This window comes from Amblyraja radiata, chromosome 12 (assembly GCF_010909765.2).
Source record: "Amblyraja radiata isolate CabotCenter1 chromosome 12, sAmbRad1.1.pri, whole genome shotgun sequence".
NCBI classification, from domain to species: domain Eukaryota; kingdom Metazoa; phylum Chordata; class Chondrichthyes; order Rajiformes; family Rajidae; genus Amblyraja; species Amblyraja radiata.
In genome coordinates this window covers 37,957,472-37,975,114 of record NC_045967.1, presented here as the reverse complement: position 1 = coordinate 37,975,114, position 17,643 = coordinate 37,957,472, and the positions used below count along the sequence as shown (strand labels likewise).

Genomic DNA, 17,643 nt, shown 5'->3' with positions numbered 1-17,643 from the left:
CAAAAAAAGTATTTCACTGTATGTTGGTACACATGATAATAAATACACTATTTTCCCCGATTCTCGTTTATCTAATCTGCTGTTTACAAACTCAAAAGATTAATCGATTTGTCAAACACAACTTCTCTTTGATAAATCCTGAACAATACAATGATAATTTTAATGAATAAACACCCTATTCCATCCTTAACCACAGGTTCCAGCCTTTACCCTGCAACTGATGTCAGGCTAACTGATCCATAGTGCCTTGTTGTCTTTTCTCTCTCTCTCTCTCTCTCTCTCCCTCCTTCCTTAAGTAATACATTGACAATTATATCTCACATTGTGAGAACCATTTTAGAGTGAGTGGAACTTTGGAAGATGACATTTACCTCCTCCAAAGACATGGGTTGCAGGTCATCAGGTTCTGATAATTTATAATTCATAAAGCTGAATATTATTAGAATAGTTATGTCTGCATGTTGACACAAAAAGCTGGAGTAACTTGACGGGTCAGACAGCGTATCTGGAGATGCCAAAACATCACCTATTCTTTTCTCCAGAATGCTGTCTGACCTGCTGAGTTACTCCCAGCCTTTTGTGTCTATCTTCGGTTTAAACCAGCATCTGCAGTTCCTTCCTACGCAGTAATGTCTGCATGTTATGGTCGATTAATTTATTCTTTAGTAATCTCCTTACTGTTATCAATTAATATAATAAATGACCTTTGTCAATAATCCCCAATTGATGAAAGAACTTTAAATTTTTAATTAAAAGTGAGACAATGTTTCGTTGAAGAGAGACTGATAAGCTTTATTCAGAGACACCACGTTGCTTGGGACCTGGCTTGCTAATTGTTTAAGGAATAGGATAATTAGGTGATATTGTGATAGGATACGTGGAAAGTTGTCCGGATCGGAGAAGGGGAATAGTCTTTGAGCAAGATAAAGCATGATGCGCGGAATTGTAAGTTTATTTTGAGAGCCTTGTGAAAAATTTGCATATTCTCTGAATGATTAGAGTAAAGGCTTCAATCATAGAAACCACTGCAAGGTAAAACAAAGATCACAAAAACCCAATCAATGGAATATTGGAGACACGATGTCACCCATTTGCAAATAATCTTCACAATATTATAAAGAAAATGATATCTATTACCCAGGGCCGGCCTTAGAAGGTGCGGGGCCCAATTGGGAGCAACTTTGGTGAGCCCCAGGTTAAAGCCAAGGTCTGTCAGCCCTGTTATTTAGTATATATTATGAAATTGTACACTGAGGTGCTATGGATTATACACTGTCTTAATCTCTCCTGCTCTCGTCTGACTGTCAGTACCTCCGCTGGCTTCCAACCTTTACCATAGCTGTTAATTACCATTAAACTGCATTATTCCACGCATTATTTAACAAGGGTTTACTAATATTCTGTATGGGCTCTGCGGTTGCAACCAGCTCCTTGCAATCAATGTTTCAGTCCGTGGTCAGGAAGAATGTCGTCCCTGTACAGCTCCCTCCCGATGGGTTGGAATCAAGGGCGGGAATCGGAAGGCCCCGAGGTTGATGATGGGAGGGAGCGGGCAATGTGACCTGCTGTCACTGCCGCCACGTTTTCGCCGCACAGCTGCTCCCGGCAGCATCTCAAGCTTCAGCCTTGTGAAGCTGATATTGACCACTCTTTTTCCGACACACTTGTTAGTTACTACACGTATCAATTGCAGCCGTGGCTTACCACTGGGTTCTGTATTATGCACACACACATGTTTTGTGTGCGATTGGGGGGAGAAGGGGACGTGATGTTTCTGTTGATACGACGGCTACAACAGGCCTTCATAACCACCTGCAGTTGGGACCATGAAATGGCATCAACACCTGGTGACTATTGTATATAGACTCAGTGCCTGTTTCTGTGCATTATGTGCTAACCGGGCAGTGTACTTAGTTACCACAAAAATCGCACTGATCTCCAGGCAAATTAATTTCACTGTACCTTGGTAGACGTGACAATGAAGGAACTATTGTGTCCATATGTTTATACATGTGAGTGTGTGGCGTAAATCAAACGCTATGTCATTTGGTAACTGCTGCTTTTGGGAGCAGACGGCGCTGTTTGCCTCAGATGCACCTTGACTGACTAATTCCAGATAAGAGTCAGCTGCTCGGTCAGTGAATATCCTGGTAACATCTGGCGTGTGTACACATCTGCTGGCGGGCTCACTGTAACTGTCTGAAGTATAGTTGTAGTAAAGGGTCCCCCGTGCCTGCCCCGGGTGTAAAACACCGGTAAGTGTGGGTGCAGAAAGGAATATGGGAATAGTATCCCGGAAAGTGGTGACATTTTTGAGAGTTAACCGCGGCGCAGTGTTGTTGTCGGTGAGGAATTTCACCTGCTGGGGTCGCTGCTGAGGGGATAGAGTGTGTTGCCCACCAGCCTAGCGCGGGGGGCCCTTAGGCGCGGGGCCCAATTGGGAGCAATTGGTTTAAGGCCGGGCCCATTGATAGTAATATATAAAACACAAGGTACAACTGCAATAAAGACACGAGGTGGATTTTGCACTGTTCAGGGTGGTTGAACAGTGATAGTCCAAATGGTTTTCCTCATTGGTAAGTTTCTTGTGAACATTAAAGACATGATATGGCTGTGAACAATGATCTTTGTTCACACCTCATTATTTGTGCTATAAGGAAGTTGTAGCATGTGCAACAAGGATCAGGGTAATGACAAGCAGCTGCAAAGCTTGCTGTTTTTGCAATCTTTGAACTTTGTACAATTGCCACTCAGTCCCTATTACTACTTATCCTGAAATGTTAGCCAGAGTTGGAAGGGTTCTGCAATATCAATATTCCATTGTATTTAATAGTTCATTAGTTTGTTGGTAAATTTCAAGAAGTAAATGGTATTAAATTGTCGATTTACGGTTGCTAATAATGTTGGGACAGAAATTAAACATAATCAAATATTCATAACTTAGAAATTAGCTTACCTGCCATTGTTTATCTCAGTGTTATCCATCCGTAATTGTACCTATCTTCCAATGAAACATTTAGAAACATTTTGGGGGCATTTTGAAACGCTCCAGAAATTCTGCCAGACTTCAGACATGTTTCCAAATCCAAACAATTTCCTTGTTACATCGCGTCCAATTGCTTTATTCCCATACAATATTTTATTTTTAGAGCATTGCAGATGAAAATAATCAATGCTGCTTCGATATTAACCATTGTTGAAACAACCGTGTCACCATTGCAGCATCAATCTGTGGTACAATTAGGATTAATCCTACCCCATCCCCACTAACCACTCCCCAGCCATTCAGCTATAATACTGACTCACTGATTGTCCTTGTTCAGTACAGGAATCTCCTTCCAATTGGCCCAGTCCCATTTCCCCCATCTTCATATAATGTGTCCTCCATTCAGTTACAACCTTCACCCTCCCTAACTGCTTATCTGTTCCCTAACCTGACTCTATTCCTGAACCAGATACTAATTTCTTCCAGTGACCAGGCTTTGAGGAATCAAGAAGTGACTTAACACTTCGTGACAACCTTCTAGCATGTTTCATGTGCCACGTTATCTATTTGACGAATGCTGTAAAGGCTCAGGTCAATGGTGTCTTCCAATGATGTGGGATTCAGCAATGTTAATCTCATTGAATGTCAAGGAGAGGTGGTTAGTCTCTACTCTGGAGATGATCACTATTTTTCATATCATCCAATGCCTTGATAGATTTTTTCTAAGTTGTGCATGAATCTGAACACTGAAACTATCCACTTAACACTAATGGAGGAAGGGTCACAGATGAACAGGTTTAATGTATTTGGTCTAGGATACTACAATGAGGAACTCCTCTAATGCTGTCTGCTCAGATGATTGCCGACCAAGAACATTAAATGCCTTGCTTTGTTGGAGCCAGAGCAGATTTTTCACAATGACTTAAAAACTGCTGGGACTTTTTGATGTAACACTCAAACCAATGTTGCTTTGATGACACGAGGAGGCACCCACTCTTTTGGATGAAGGTTGTTAAGAAGAATGGAACTGAGTGATCTTGGGCAACCCAGAATCTGCATTGTTGAAGGCAATTGGTAAGCAAGTGGAACATTGTTTGTGACTATTTCCATAATTCTGCTAATTACTGCATTAATTAATACATGCCCTTATATTCATTCCCTTCATTACAAGCATGTTAGGTCTGGTTGTCTCGTACTCTGATTGGGAGCTGCTGGCACACGTCAGCCAAACCTGGGCACAGGCCTGGACCAGTTCCCAGAGGATTGCGTTTTTTGAGAGTCAGCATTATTGAGGTCCAAACTCTCAGCAAACACAACAAATCTATAAACATGTACATAAGCCGTATTTTATGTTTATATTGAGTGGTTATAAATTTAACCCTCGTAAATTGCTAACAGTAAAGTAAGTCACAATATTAAACCAACAGTTGAGTGACTTCTAACTGCTGACATTTCTAGAAATGGGAATTCAAAACGGCAAGTTTCATTGATGGTCCAGTCCTGCATGAATCTTTTTCAGGCAAACATCACACTGCCGGAGAGAATGTACTGACTAATGCCAAATTGGATCCTATTCGAGTTGCAGGAATCTATTTGCTGATTTATCCCAACGGATAACAACAGATAATCCTCCGACATTTTCGCCACCTCTAACGGCTTCCCACATCTTCCCATCTCCTCACCTTTTGGCTTTCCACAGAGACTGTTCTCTCCATAACTCCCTGGTCAATTCGTCCCTTACCACCCAAACCACCCTCTCCCCTGGTACTTTCCCTTTCAAATGCAGGAAATGCCATACTTGTCACTTTACCTCCCCGCTTGACTCCATCCAAGGACCCAAGCAGTTTTTCCAGGTGCAGCAGAGGTTCACCTGCACCTCCTCCAACCTCATCTATTGCATCCACTGCTCTAGGTGTCAACTGCTCTACATCGGTGAGACCAAGCGCAGGCTTGGCAATCGCTTCACCCAACACCTCCGCACAGTCCGCATTAACCAACCGATCACCCGGTGGCTCAGCAATTCAACTCCCCCTCCCATTCCGTATCTGACCTTTATGTCCTGGGCCTCCTCCATGGCCAGAATGAGTCCCACCGCAAATTGGAGGAGCAGCACCTCATATTTTGCTTGGGCAGTTTGCACCCCAGCGGTATGAACATTGACTTCTCCAATTTCAGGTAGTCCTTGCTTTCCCGCTCCTTCCTCTCCCCTTTCCAGCTCTCCCACAACCCACTGTCTCCGCCTCTTCCTTTCTTCATCCTGCCCCCCCCACTCCCACATCAGTCTGAAGAAGGGTCTCGACCGGAAACGTCACCTTTTCTTTCGCCCCATAGATGCTGCCTCACCCGCTGAGTTTCTCCAGCGATCTTGTCTACCTTCGATTTTTCCAGCTTCTGAAGTTCTTTTTTAAACAAAATCTCCCAATGGATGAGTATGAGTAATACATAGAGGGAATACCTGAGAATTCTTTCATTGGTATATTAAGTGAATATGCCAAAGAAATGGCCAAAAGCTGCCTTGTGTATAGTTGTTCTAAGGCCAGTAGTCGGGGAACATCTTCTGGCTCTACCACAGTACTGCGGTGTTGTTTGAGTTTCCTTACCAACCAACGCCAGGTACTCCCCATCCCTCTCAAAGTTTTGAGGTGTGAGCTGGTTCGGTATGGGAAATAAATGAGAGCCCAAGTTCTCGGACAGCGGTCGACCACAACACACGGACAGCTGGCAATGAAGTCCACAGCTGATTTCTGGTCAATACCAGCAGCCTTCCGCCAGCAGTTAGGCTTGACAGTAGACATCTAGAGCGGACTCAAGCATTGAGAGTCATGTGTGATTGTAGCTTTTGTTAATTGCACACCTGCAATAGGAGGACTGTGAAGATATGCATTTCTGTTAGTGGCCAGCTGATGGTCTGGTGTGAAAATAATGTGACCCATTTTATCCAGGGATTAATCTAAAACAGCCCTGTGTGATGCCACTCTGTCTGCCTCCTTTGCATCGAACAATTGATACATTACCACTCTTAAATAAGATGCCAAAAGCATGATCATGTTTTTTTAATGATTCCCCTCACCCCTCCAAAACGGCCGCTTTCATTCATGTAACACTTCATGTACAGCGCCAGTGACTCGGGTTCGATCCGGGCTGTGGGTGCTTATATGTATGGAGTTTATACACCCTCTCTGTGACCGGGTGGGTTTTCTCCAAGATCTTCGGTTTCCTCCCACACTCGAAAAATGTACGTCAATGAGCTTTGTAGAGGTGTAAGATTGTACCTAGCATGTGTAGGATAGTGCTAATGTGCGGGGATCGCTGGTCGGTGCGGAGTTGGTGAGCTGAAGGGCCTATTTTCGCTCCGTATCTCTACACTAAACTGATCTTAAAAAGACAAGCCTACCGTCCCTCCTGTTCACTTATTTTTAGATCCAGCTAAAAGTGCCATTGCAACTTATGTAATAGCTGTAAAGCAGGCATCAACAGGTGTCGATATTAATCATTTGGTGTACAGTGCTCCTTCTCCTCAACCCCCTCCTTCCAGATATTGCTCAGAATTTTCCCTCACAATCAGCTCTCTGTTAACTCTTTAAATACCAGATGGTGAATAGCCAGGTTTAACTTTGGACAGAAAATATTGAAAGTTTCTGTCAGACTGGTAGGGTTAATTTTTTTTATCATTTGCATTGAACTTCTTAATCCTTAATTATTTTTATTTGCAATTTTATTAACAATCTTTTGGATCTTGCCTGCGAAATGTCTAATAAACGTAATAGATAGCAATATCCTAAAGTAATGGCATTTTCTGAATTTTCACAGATATTTTTTATGGTCTTTGAAGCATTACTTGGGGGTTTGATGATCAACCCAGGATATTATTACTGCTGGGTTTTCGAAATCACTTCAACTTAATAATGCTGTGACCATTGCAGAATGAGCCATTGTCTTCCTTCACGTATACGCTATTTTCATCATAGGCTAGGATAAAAGGAATCAATAAACATTTCACATGATATGCGGAATATGTCCCCTCCTCCAAAGCACTTCTGTAATAGAAATACTCTCTGAGATTTGAAATGACGAATAACAGACCTCCCACTTTCTACGTCCTTCCTGAGAAAGAAGGACGCAGCCAATAACCAGCTCTCACTGTATGGATAAAACTGGTCTAATATCTCCAGTGGATTATCTTTGTGGATTAGAGGCCTGACAAGCACGGCAGTGAAAGAGTGGAGACAAACAGTAAATGCAGAAGCAGTAAGTTGAACCTACAATTCTCATCCCTTCAGCTACAGAAATACAAATAATCCGTCATCAAGACGTTTTATGAATCCCTCATTTTTTTCTGTCACCGCTCAAAGTTACTTTTGGCCTGAGTCTGCTGTTTCAAAATGTTGTCTGTTTTTTTTTGTGGTGTCCAGTGAATCGGGCGTCACAGAAAGCAGGATATCAGATATCAGGTATTTGATAACATGGTGCTATTTAAATGTATTTTAAAAATAGCTGCTATTTTTTAATTTACATTTTTATCCTCACCATCATTTACAGCCGAAAAAAATATAATGCACATTGATAAAAGTAGGGAAGTAATGTGACCCTGATCTCCAGCAACCCCCAAAACCAGGCAATGAGAAGTGAAAGATTCAATGGTTCAATTGTGCTTTATTTGTCACGTGCAACTGCATAGTGAAATTCTTTTGGCATATTTACACGTCCAAAGGCCTGTCCGTCGGCGCACTCGGTCTACTGGAGATGTTTCAATTCCAGATAGGCCTCAGGCTCCTGCAGGGCCTCCTCCATCGCCTTCGATCAGATCGGCCTGCCATCTTGGTGTCACATGGGTGCTTCCTGTAGGCGATCTTGAAGGCGCTAGAGCCATTACCCCGCCCCTTGCTCCTCGCGTCCGACGTCTCCAGCGGTAACACGGTCCATCGAGACTGGGTCCTCCGGGCGGGTTCCCAGTTCCCCAGACCTTTGTGCGGGGTCCGTGTCGCGCCGAGTCTTTGGGTCTTCCAGGCGCGCACCACGGCTGCAGCACTTAGGGAAGGTGTAAGAAGGAACTGCAGATGCTTTTAAACCAAAGATAGACACAAAAAGCTGGAGTAACTCAGCGGGACAGGCAGCATCTCTGGAGAGAAGGGATGGGTGATGTTTTGGGTCGAGACCCTTCTTCAGACTGGTTAGGGATAAGGGAAATGAGAAATATCGACAGTGATGTGGAGAGATAGAACAATGAATTAAAGATATGTAAAAAAAGTAACAATGATAAAGGAAACGGGCCATTCATTGTAAGCTGACGGTGATGTGGTGAGGCCTTAGGAAGGCCTCTGCCGCACCACACTTTGCCCAATACGATTAAATTCCTAATTCTTGAGTTGAACGGTTCTCATGGAGATATGGGATTAGGAGGCAGAGATGATTGAATGGCAGAGTAGACTCGATGGGCCGAATGGCCTAATTCTTCACCTATAATTTGTGAATAACCTGTACTTATTCAAAGCCTCATCAGGCTCAGGAATTATTCATGATCAGCACACCCATGGTCAGCACATCCAATCTGCATTTACCACAGTGAAACTGAGAAAGCTGCAGTGTTAAAAAAAAATCTGTTCCTGAGATCTTATCAGATGAATTGTAAATGGTTAGTTTAAATAAAAATGACAAATTCATGTCAAAATAATATTACAACATGATGGCACCACGTTACTAAAAGATGTCCCAAATTTTTATTTTATAATTATCCTAATAACCGATGAGCTGAATATGTCATTCCTTCTGTCATATGAAAACATATGAGCATGGAATTAGGAAGAAATTCTGATTGCAATAAATTGATCAATGGCCTGATTATCCTGCCCAACCTGATAAATCCTTTGGAGTTCTAAATTCAAGTTTAAATTTTTAGAACTTCAGCTAAGTTATGGAGTATTCCCAAGAACTGTATCTCTGGCTTGTTCCAGTTCTAAGTTCAGGGGGTATGGATAGAAGGCAGGTACAGGATACTGAGTTGGATGATCAGCCATGATCATATTGAATGGCGGTACGGGCTCGAAGGGCCGAATGGCCTACTCCTGCACCTATTTTCTATGTTTCTAACTTTGCACGGTTCTGATTTTAAAAAAGTCAAAAATCAGATACAATAACTTTCTCACTTCTTCTTCCTCTCTCCCCTTCTCTCCCCCTCTCTCCCTACCCACCCCCCATCTGTTGCTGCCTGATGTGTTGCATTTACTTTTCCTTTCTCTAGCATTTTCTAGATTTCTGTTCTTGTGCATGACGCGGTAGTCATGGCTTATAATTCAACTGCTTTCCCATCCTTCTCTATTTATTTTACATCATATAACTGGTTAAGTTTGGCCTGATCATTCATAGTTCACTCTTTGTGCCCTGTTGAACTTGTTACACGAGGAAAAAAATGAATCCTAAATGTGTAAAGTCATAATATCTCAGTGGTGATTTGAATCTTTACACCATTACTCAATCTACTTTTATTTCATCATAATAATCAGGCTAGATTTTGCCTGATCTTCCTTTTACAATGCAATAAATCTTAAAGTAAGTACATCTTACATTAGTTACATGTTTATCACCTGTCAACAGCATACCTACGTGGCCTTGGCATGTCTTATTAAAGTTTGACTCATTGTATTTTTTCTCAGTTGACTGTGCTGACTCCATTGTGTAAGCTAGCAAGCTTCATTTAAAGTATGAAACTTTTCTGGATTGCAGTCTGGACATGGATTCTGGTACTAGAAGGTGAATACATTCACTTTTTTATAGCTAAGTTGCAATATTATTTCATTCTTACCATGATAATGTTTTTCAGCTAAGATTTCTTAAGAGTTTTGAAAATTCCTTTTTGGAGAGAAGTTGCGAATAATGTATGTTCCTTATTCGAAATTCTACAGAGTGACAGTACTGCAAATTAATGTTCTAATTGATAAAGTTTACAATTATTTAAAATTATTGCAAAAGTTCCTAACAGCTGAGTGCTTAATTGAAGCTAGAAAAAAGCAACTCATATTTTTTTACTTGCTGTAACAGCTTTCAATAGTTTACCAATTGGAATGATCTTTTTGGGTTAATTGTTCTGTATGAATAGACTGGGTTGAACATTGTAATAGAGATGTTATGTATTATTGTCTTAGTCAAAGATTGTTAATCAGTTTTATTTAATTTAACTTTACTGAACCAGGCATACTGGAATCATTCTGTTATCTATGTTATGACGTAGCTTTTGGTGATATTAGCACAGCCGAAAAAATGTGTGCATTTGTACACATACTTCAAGGTTGTTTTCTGTTCAGTTTCCAACCTGCATGAAACATTCAGCACTGACACTGGATTCACCACAGCATCTTGAGACAGGAATTTAGGTTAAGAAAAAAAATAGGGGACAGAAAAACAGTGGAATACTGTGGCGACATTTTGCCAGCAGCACCACAGCAAAGGATCAATGATAACAGTTCTGAACGTATTTAGATAAAATAAACAACACAAACCAGTGCTGTAACTGACAAGCTGCTGGTCCATTTAAATGGATTAGCAGTATTGCGATATACCGACAGCAATGGAGTTACCTATGGCAGGGGATACACCGGTCCCACGGAGGATCATGAGTATAGTGTCAGGAAACACCGCGGAGGCCTCCATTGTGCTTGGATATGTGGTCGACGGGGCATCCTGTAAGTAAAACTGAAGCGCAGGGGACTTGGTCCCCGCACCACCCTTACTACCATCTTACTGGCCAATGTACAGTCCCTGGAAGATTAAATTGGGTACTTAAGGTAGACAAAAATGCTGGAGAAACTCAGCAGGTGAGGCAGCATCTGTGGAGCGAAGGTAATAGGCAACGTTTCGGGTCGAAACCCTTCTTCAGACTGATGGGAGGGTGGGGGACACATCTCCTCTCATAGTCGGGGACTTCAACAAAGTCACTGGAAGAAATCACTTTGAAACCACCACTATCAAAGGATCCAACACTCTCGACCACTGCCTTTCCACCATCAAAGATGTCTACATCCCTTGCTCTCACACAGGGAAATCTGACCACCTGGCTGTGCTCTATCTTCCTGTGTATAGGCAGTGACTAAACAATACAGCCCCAGCGGTGACGACTGCACAGAGCTGGCCAGTGAAGGCAGAGGAACAACTCTGGGGTTGCGTGGAGCTGAAGACTGGGCAATGTTCAAAAACTCAGCAATCACAGTTGTTACTGACTTCATAAGGAAATGCATAGAGGAGTGTGTTCCCATGAAAACCATCCGAGTATTCCCCAATCAGGAGCCTTGGATGAACCGGGAGGTCGGCCATCTTCTGACCAGATCTCATGCATTCAAGTCTGGTGATGCAGATTAATATAAGAAGTCCAAATATGACCTTGATATGGCCATCACAATGGTTAAATGGGATTTTCACTCTAAATAGGCAGATGTTCGGCAGCTGTGGCAGGCAGGGCTTGCATGCCATCACTTCCTACAAGGCAAAATCAAGTGGTAGTTCAAGCAACAAAAGCCATCGCTCCCAGGATGAGCTCAATGTGTTCTATGCATGCTTCGATCAGGAGAACACTAATGTACCTTCTCCGGCTACCGTAGCCCCCAAATGGTCTTGCAATATCAGTTACCGCAACCGACATCAGAAGATCCTTCAGGTGGGTGAACCCTCGGAAAGCGTCTGGACTTGATGGTGTACCTGGTCACATGATTTTACATTTAGTTAGTTGAGTCAGACAATTATTTCAGCGGTAGCAGTGTACAGTGATGTGGGAGCTCCTTCATGTTTGTGGATTGGGTGTTGCGTCTAGTGTTTTCTATGGTCTTTCCTGCACGGACACTGTTTGGGATGCGAGTATTCCAAGCAAAGCCATAATTGATTTCCATCTCCAAGGGACAAAGAGTCTGTTCTTGTACTGCATTAAATTTTCCATTACTCATTCAATTATCTACATCTCCCAGATGGCACGGGTGTCATTTAATGCTGCCCCTTGACAAAATGCACTGTGGTTACTCACCTTGACTACTAACCTCAATCTCTAGGAAGACCAAGGTTATCAGACTATCGGCTGCAGGTCCACCTCCATTTTGTGCACCATGCTCTTGGAAATATTGTGCGACTGTTTTATCATTGTTAAGTTCAACTAGACTAAGTGGGACCCATCGGTTTCCAGTCACACGGGAGGCCTGGTCCCCCAACGCAACCCATTCCCCCAACGCAATATTCCACCACTCACCTATAGCCCCTAACTGTGCAGGCGTGGCCCCTTTGCCCACATCCCCGAGCACTCCCTCCCCCTCCTCTTCATATGTGGGAGGGGAGGAAGGGAGGGAAGGGAAGTGGGGTGTGTGGACGGGGAGGTGTAGGAAGGGGGGGAGAGGGTGGTGTGGGGGAAGGGGGAGTGTGGAGGACGGGGGTGTGTGGTAGTTGGGGTGGGGGGGAGGTGTGTATGTGGGTGGGATGGGGGAGAGAGGTATGTGGGGGACGGTGTATGTATGGGGGGGTTGTTTGTGTGTGTGTGGGCGGGGGTGTGTGTGTGGGCGGGGGGTGTGTGTGTGGGTGGGGGGTGTGTGTGTGGGCGGGGGGTGTGTGTGTGGGCGGAGGGGTGTGCGGGAGGGGTGTGCAACCGGGGGGGGGGGGTTATGGGGGCAGGGGGGTTGTGGGCAGGAGGGATTGTGGGGGGGAGGGGTATGTGGGCGGGGGGTGGGTTGTGTGGGGGAGAGGTGTTGATTAGTGTGTCTCTACTCTATATATATCACCACGCCGAGTTTAGAACATAGTTTTTTATTTGTAATTCCACAGAGGAAACCCCTTGTGCTTTCGCCTCAAAGGCATACATCTAATCTAAGAGAGAGAGAGAGGGAGAGACACGCAGGCTTATGGACGGGTTGGGATGAAGATCCGTACTGGATTGCATAAGGAATGTGCAGCATACATAATCTGTGTGGTGATATATATATATAGTAGAGACACATTAATCTACAAGAGAGGAGAGGGGTGTGTAGGCGGGGGGAGTGCCACGGGGGAGAGGGGGGCATTACGGGGAGCGGGGAGGAGCCAGTGAGGGGGACCAGAGGGGTAGTGGCTGGAATTGGCTGGGCGCTGGTCGTTCTCCTCCGCCGGGATCAGGGTCTCCGCTTTCCGTTTGGTGACATCTCTGACTCCAGGCTGGGCTGGGTCTCCGACACTGGGCTGGGTCAGGTCTCTGACCCTGTGCTGCTTGAGGCTGGGCTGCTTGGGGCTGGGCTGCTTGGGGCTGGGCTGCTTGGGGCTGGGCTGCTTGGGGCTGGGCTGCTTGGGGCTGGGCTACTTGGGGTTGGGCTACTTGGGGCTGGGCTACTTGGGGCATGGTCGCTTTGGGTTGCTCCGAAGGTTGTATCCGGTTGGAAACCTCCACCGGCCATCCTCAGCTCCAGTAAAGAAGTGATGGCGCTGAAAGGAGCAGATTGCCATGCGTTGTAACAGGAGAAACGACCAATCCACACGGCGCCGACTGGCAGGAGAAGAGATCGATCTGCGCACACACACACACACACACAGAAGATTTTTAAACCTCGCTAACTTTTACGACATTCAACTGATCGGAACGAAACATGGTGCACTCACAGCACAGGAGAACGGTGAGCGAACTGGTGAAAAATCACAGCACTATCATGAACCGTTTTTGCGCCAATAGGAAGACCGCCAAACCGGAAGATAACAAGATCAGAGTTTTAGTTATGTATAGATTTTAGAATTAGCAGTGTGGGTGCACCTTTACCAGAAAGACTACTGTGGTTCATGAAGGTGGCTCACCTTCATCTTCTCAAGGGCCTTTGGGGATGTACAACCGATTCTGGCCTTATAACCATATAACCATATAACAATTACAGCACGGAAACAGGCCATCTCGGCCCTACAAGTCCGTGCCGAACAATTATTTTCCCCTAGTCCCATCTACCTGCACTCAGACCATAACCCTCCATTCCTTTCCCATCCATATACCTATCCAATTTATTTTTAAATGATAAAATCGAACCTGCTTCCACCACTTCCACTGGAAGCTCATTCCACACAGCTACCACTCTCTGAGTAAAGAAGTTCCCCCTCATGTTACCCCTAAACTTCTGTCCCTTAATTCTCAAGTCATGTCCTCTTCTTTGAATCTTCCCTACTCTCAATGGGAAAAGCTTGTCCACGTCAACTCTGTCTATCCCTCTCATCATTTTAAAGACCTCTATCAAGTCCCCCCTTAACCTTCTGCGCTCCAGAGAATAAAGACCTAACTTATTCAACCTTTCTCTGTAACTTAGTTGTTGAAACCCAGGCAACATTCTAATAAATCTCTTCTGTACTCTCGCTATTTTGTTGACATCCTTCCTATGATTGGGCGACCAAAATTGTACACCATACTCCAGAATTGGTCTCACCAATGCCTTGTACAATTTTAACATCTATACTCCCAACTTCTATACTCAATGTTCTGATTTATAAAGGCTAGCATACCAAAAGCTTTCTTTACCACCCTATCTACATGAGATTCCACCTTCAGGGAATACAGCCTTGCCAGTGATACATCCCTAATAAATACATGCAAAGAAACAAGCATTTCACCCACTAGGTGATGTTTACTTGTGACGTATTGTGAACTACGAAGTATTCCAAGCTTCATCATTGTGGTAGATTAAGAATGTGGCCCAGAGCTCATGCAGCGATCCTTAAGGTTCCCTAAGGAACAATGCTCTGGTTTTTGGTGGATGGGAAACAGTTATTTTCCTACATTTGCTGAATTGTAAATTAGTAAGCCCCTTGGCAAAATGCAATGCAGATACTCACCTTGACAGACATCCCAGACAGTGCTAGTAAGCAGGTTTAGTATGAGTTAATACACATGAACATCTAACATAAGTATAACTGAAATGCAGAGTTTACTACTTTTACATTCAGTGTAGTGGAGTCAGAAATAAAATCATTATAAAATACCCTCTGGTCCCACCCATTGGTCAGAACCTGATACCCCCGTGAAGTTATAGACTGTTGAACTATCTTGCTCTATAAAATGCTGTTGAATACCAGACTGAATCTCTGCCATGGATTAAAATAAAACATTGTGCAGTTACAGCAGCAATAAAAGTAATTACTGGATTTGATTAAATTTGTAAATGTTTAAATGATCACCATCACTTGCTATCTTGTCTGATAGTGCATGACCACTGAAATATTCTGATCTGTGATCTTAAATTAGAATGCAACGTACTGTTTACAAGTTCATTCTCTAAAGGGCCTGCCCCACGGGCGATTTTTCAGTGGACTGCCGGTGAGTGTCAAGCTCGCACAGTTGATGAAAAACCGGGAAGTGGAACGGTGACTGTCAGAGTGGAACACACACACACAGGCACAGGCACAGACACAGACACAGACACAGAGCCAAGGCGGGGGAGCGCTGTCTGAAATTCACACGGTGCAAAGCCAAGGTGATACAGCCACACACCGCGATGAACAGGAAGGTTAAGACGGCTAGCATAGTGTACGGTAAGTCCTTTAAAAGAGCGGGGAGGGGAGAATGGGGGAAAAGTGGGGGGAGAAGGAGTGGAGACACTTGTAAGAAGCCAGACAACTTGTAATAATCCAGAGATACACAGCTGTGAAGTTCGGCGGGCATTTAACATTATCGGTCGGTTTTCCTTGGTTCTGAAAACTCGTGCTTACGTTTTGTTTCCCACAATGAGCCAATGAAAATGCCCGGTCAGCAAAGGAGATTAACTAAAACTATCTATGACTACCTCGACTACCTACAACTACATGGCGACCCCACTATCACTGCACCTATGACTACAAATGTATCGATTTTCTCCATGGCGACCAATTTTTGGTTGCAGAAAAATGTTCAACATGTTGGAAAAATTTGCTGCGACCATACTGAGGCTGCGACTAGTTCCCAGAATGCAGGAACTCCTCACAACCATGAAGGAGACTCACCAGAGACCACCAGCGAACATGTGGTGACCATGTTGCGATCATGAGGCGAGCGCAGAGTCTCCTGCACGCGCCTAAAAAGTCACCTGAGTGGGACAGGCCTTTTATGATAGTAGTTCCTACTAAGTAAATTTAAATTCAAAATTATACACGTGCAGTATGTACGAATGAGGACATTGATCCCTATCCCTGCTATCTTAAATGTAACCCTTTTTTTCTACAACTGCAGTACGTTTTACTTAAATAATGTTTTCTTAAAGGAGTTAATTGCTGCAAATTCAGACTGACATCCGAATAAATTTTCAATTGACTATGATTGAGAATACTATTTTATTTCCAAAATAAAAGATATTTTGCAGTTGAAATCCCATTGGAAAATTCATGTTCTTTTTGTAGAGCATGTATGTCCCTTTAAGAGCTGGTTGCAAGCATCAGATCTGCTATAAAGTGCAAAGTGTGAGAGGAACTTAGCAGGTAAGGCTGATTCCAGGGGGAGAATGGACAGGTCACATTTCCGAATGGGATTCCAACATCCGCAGTTTCTTGTTTCTCCATCACATCTTCTGTGTTGTCTTGTAACAAAGTAGAGAACTTGCAACACTTCCATAGGAAAAGTCAGACACAGAAGGAGAGGGAGAGAGGCACAATATGACGGAGGGATAGAGGTGACAATAAGGGAAGTAGTGTAGCTTTTGTGTCTAAGTGCCAGGGAAGGTTTATTGGAAGAAAATGTATTTGCTGAGTTTAAATAAATGAGGGCAATTGCATCAGGCTCACTTTGACATATCTGGTGAGATCAGAAGATTTATTGTAGCTGCTCTGCCAGATGAGTGTTATTGCTTCTGATAGATTCATTCCTAGTAACCTCACTCTAGTAGTACTCACGGGAGGCTCTGCAGGGTCTGCATGGATCCCTTGGACAATGGTCAGCCGTCCTGCAGGTGAAATTATCCATCTTGCACGCCAGTTCCCTTTGACACTGCCTGGGAGCATACGACCTGCTTTCTGCTATACCTGCTGCAACAAACATCTGCAAGAAATGAACAATCTCCGGCAGCTGGAAGGGAGCTGGTTATGTTGCACCCATGCATTTTTAAAGGCTGTTTAAAGAAACCAAGCAATCTTTTAGTGCCAACAGCTACAAGGAAGTCAAACGGCTTTTACATGACATGCATGAGAAAACTTGGCTGGCTGCTGTTCCTGTTTCTGCTTTCCCTTTATGAAACTTTTGCAAAACATTCCAGGCCATTTCTGGATCGTGTACTTTTCTTGTTTCCAACGTTCTCGGCCTCTGGCACTTTCTTCTACAACTGAAGGAAGGGTAAAAACAATTCCTTCACCTCCACCCTCACCACCATCCAGGGACCTAAACAGCCCTGCCTGTTCAGCCACACCTCTTCCACCCTGGCCTCCAGCATTCTGTGCTCACACTGTGGCCTCTTCAACACTGGTAACCCATGTGTAGACTAGGTGCTGTGCAGAGTTCTGCGACTGTTTGTGTGTCATTGCAGACAGAGCACAAGTCTACTCTGGCCATCTTGAACTTTCAGTTTCATGTCAGTTTGACTTTCCTTCCCATCCCCCCAATGACCCGTCTGTCCTCGTTCTTTTCGGTTACTGCAGAGAGACCAAACACAAAATTGAAAGGCAACATCTCACACCACTCTTGATTAGCTTATAGCTGATGATATAAACATTGAATTTTCCAATTTCAA

General features: G+C 43.9%; 1 protein-coding gene and 1 long non-coding RNA gene across 3 annotated transcripts in view; one reads left to right on the top strand and one right to left on the bottom strand.

Moving 5' to 3' along the window:
- Positions 1-2,330: 2,330 nt before the first annotated feature.
- Positions 2,331-13,194, bottom strand: LOC116979096. Its single transcript, XR_004413628.1, has 3 exons — positions 13,184-13,194; positions 11,557-11,559; positions 2,331-2,404 (listed from the first exon to the last, which is right to left on the bottom strand). It is a non-coding gene; the product is annotated as an uncharacterized LOC116979096 (long non-coding RNA).
- Positions 7,098-17,643, top strand: part of xpnpep2 (X-prolyl aminopeptidase 2) — an 85,391-nt gene continuing 74,845 nt past the window's right edge. Inside the window, exons 1-2 of one of the 2 annotated variants that reach the window (XM_033030554.1) lie at positions 7,098-7,234; positions 9,637-9,733. In XM_033030554.1, coding sequence (XP_032886445.1) covers positions 9,685-9,733 — 49 coding nt within the window. In that variant the 5' untranslated portion in view covers positions 7,098-7,234; positions 9,637-9,684. Of the gene's footprint in view, positions 7,235-9,578; positions 9,734-17,643 lie in introns of those variants that run through there. The other variant, XM_033030553.1, reaches the window with a different exon arrangement.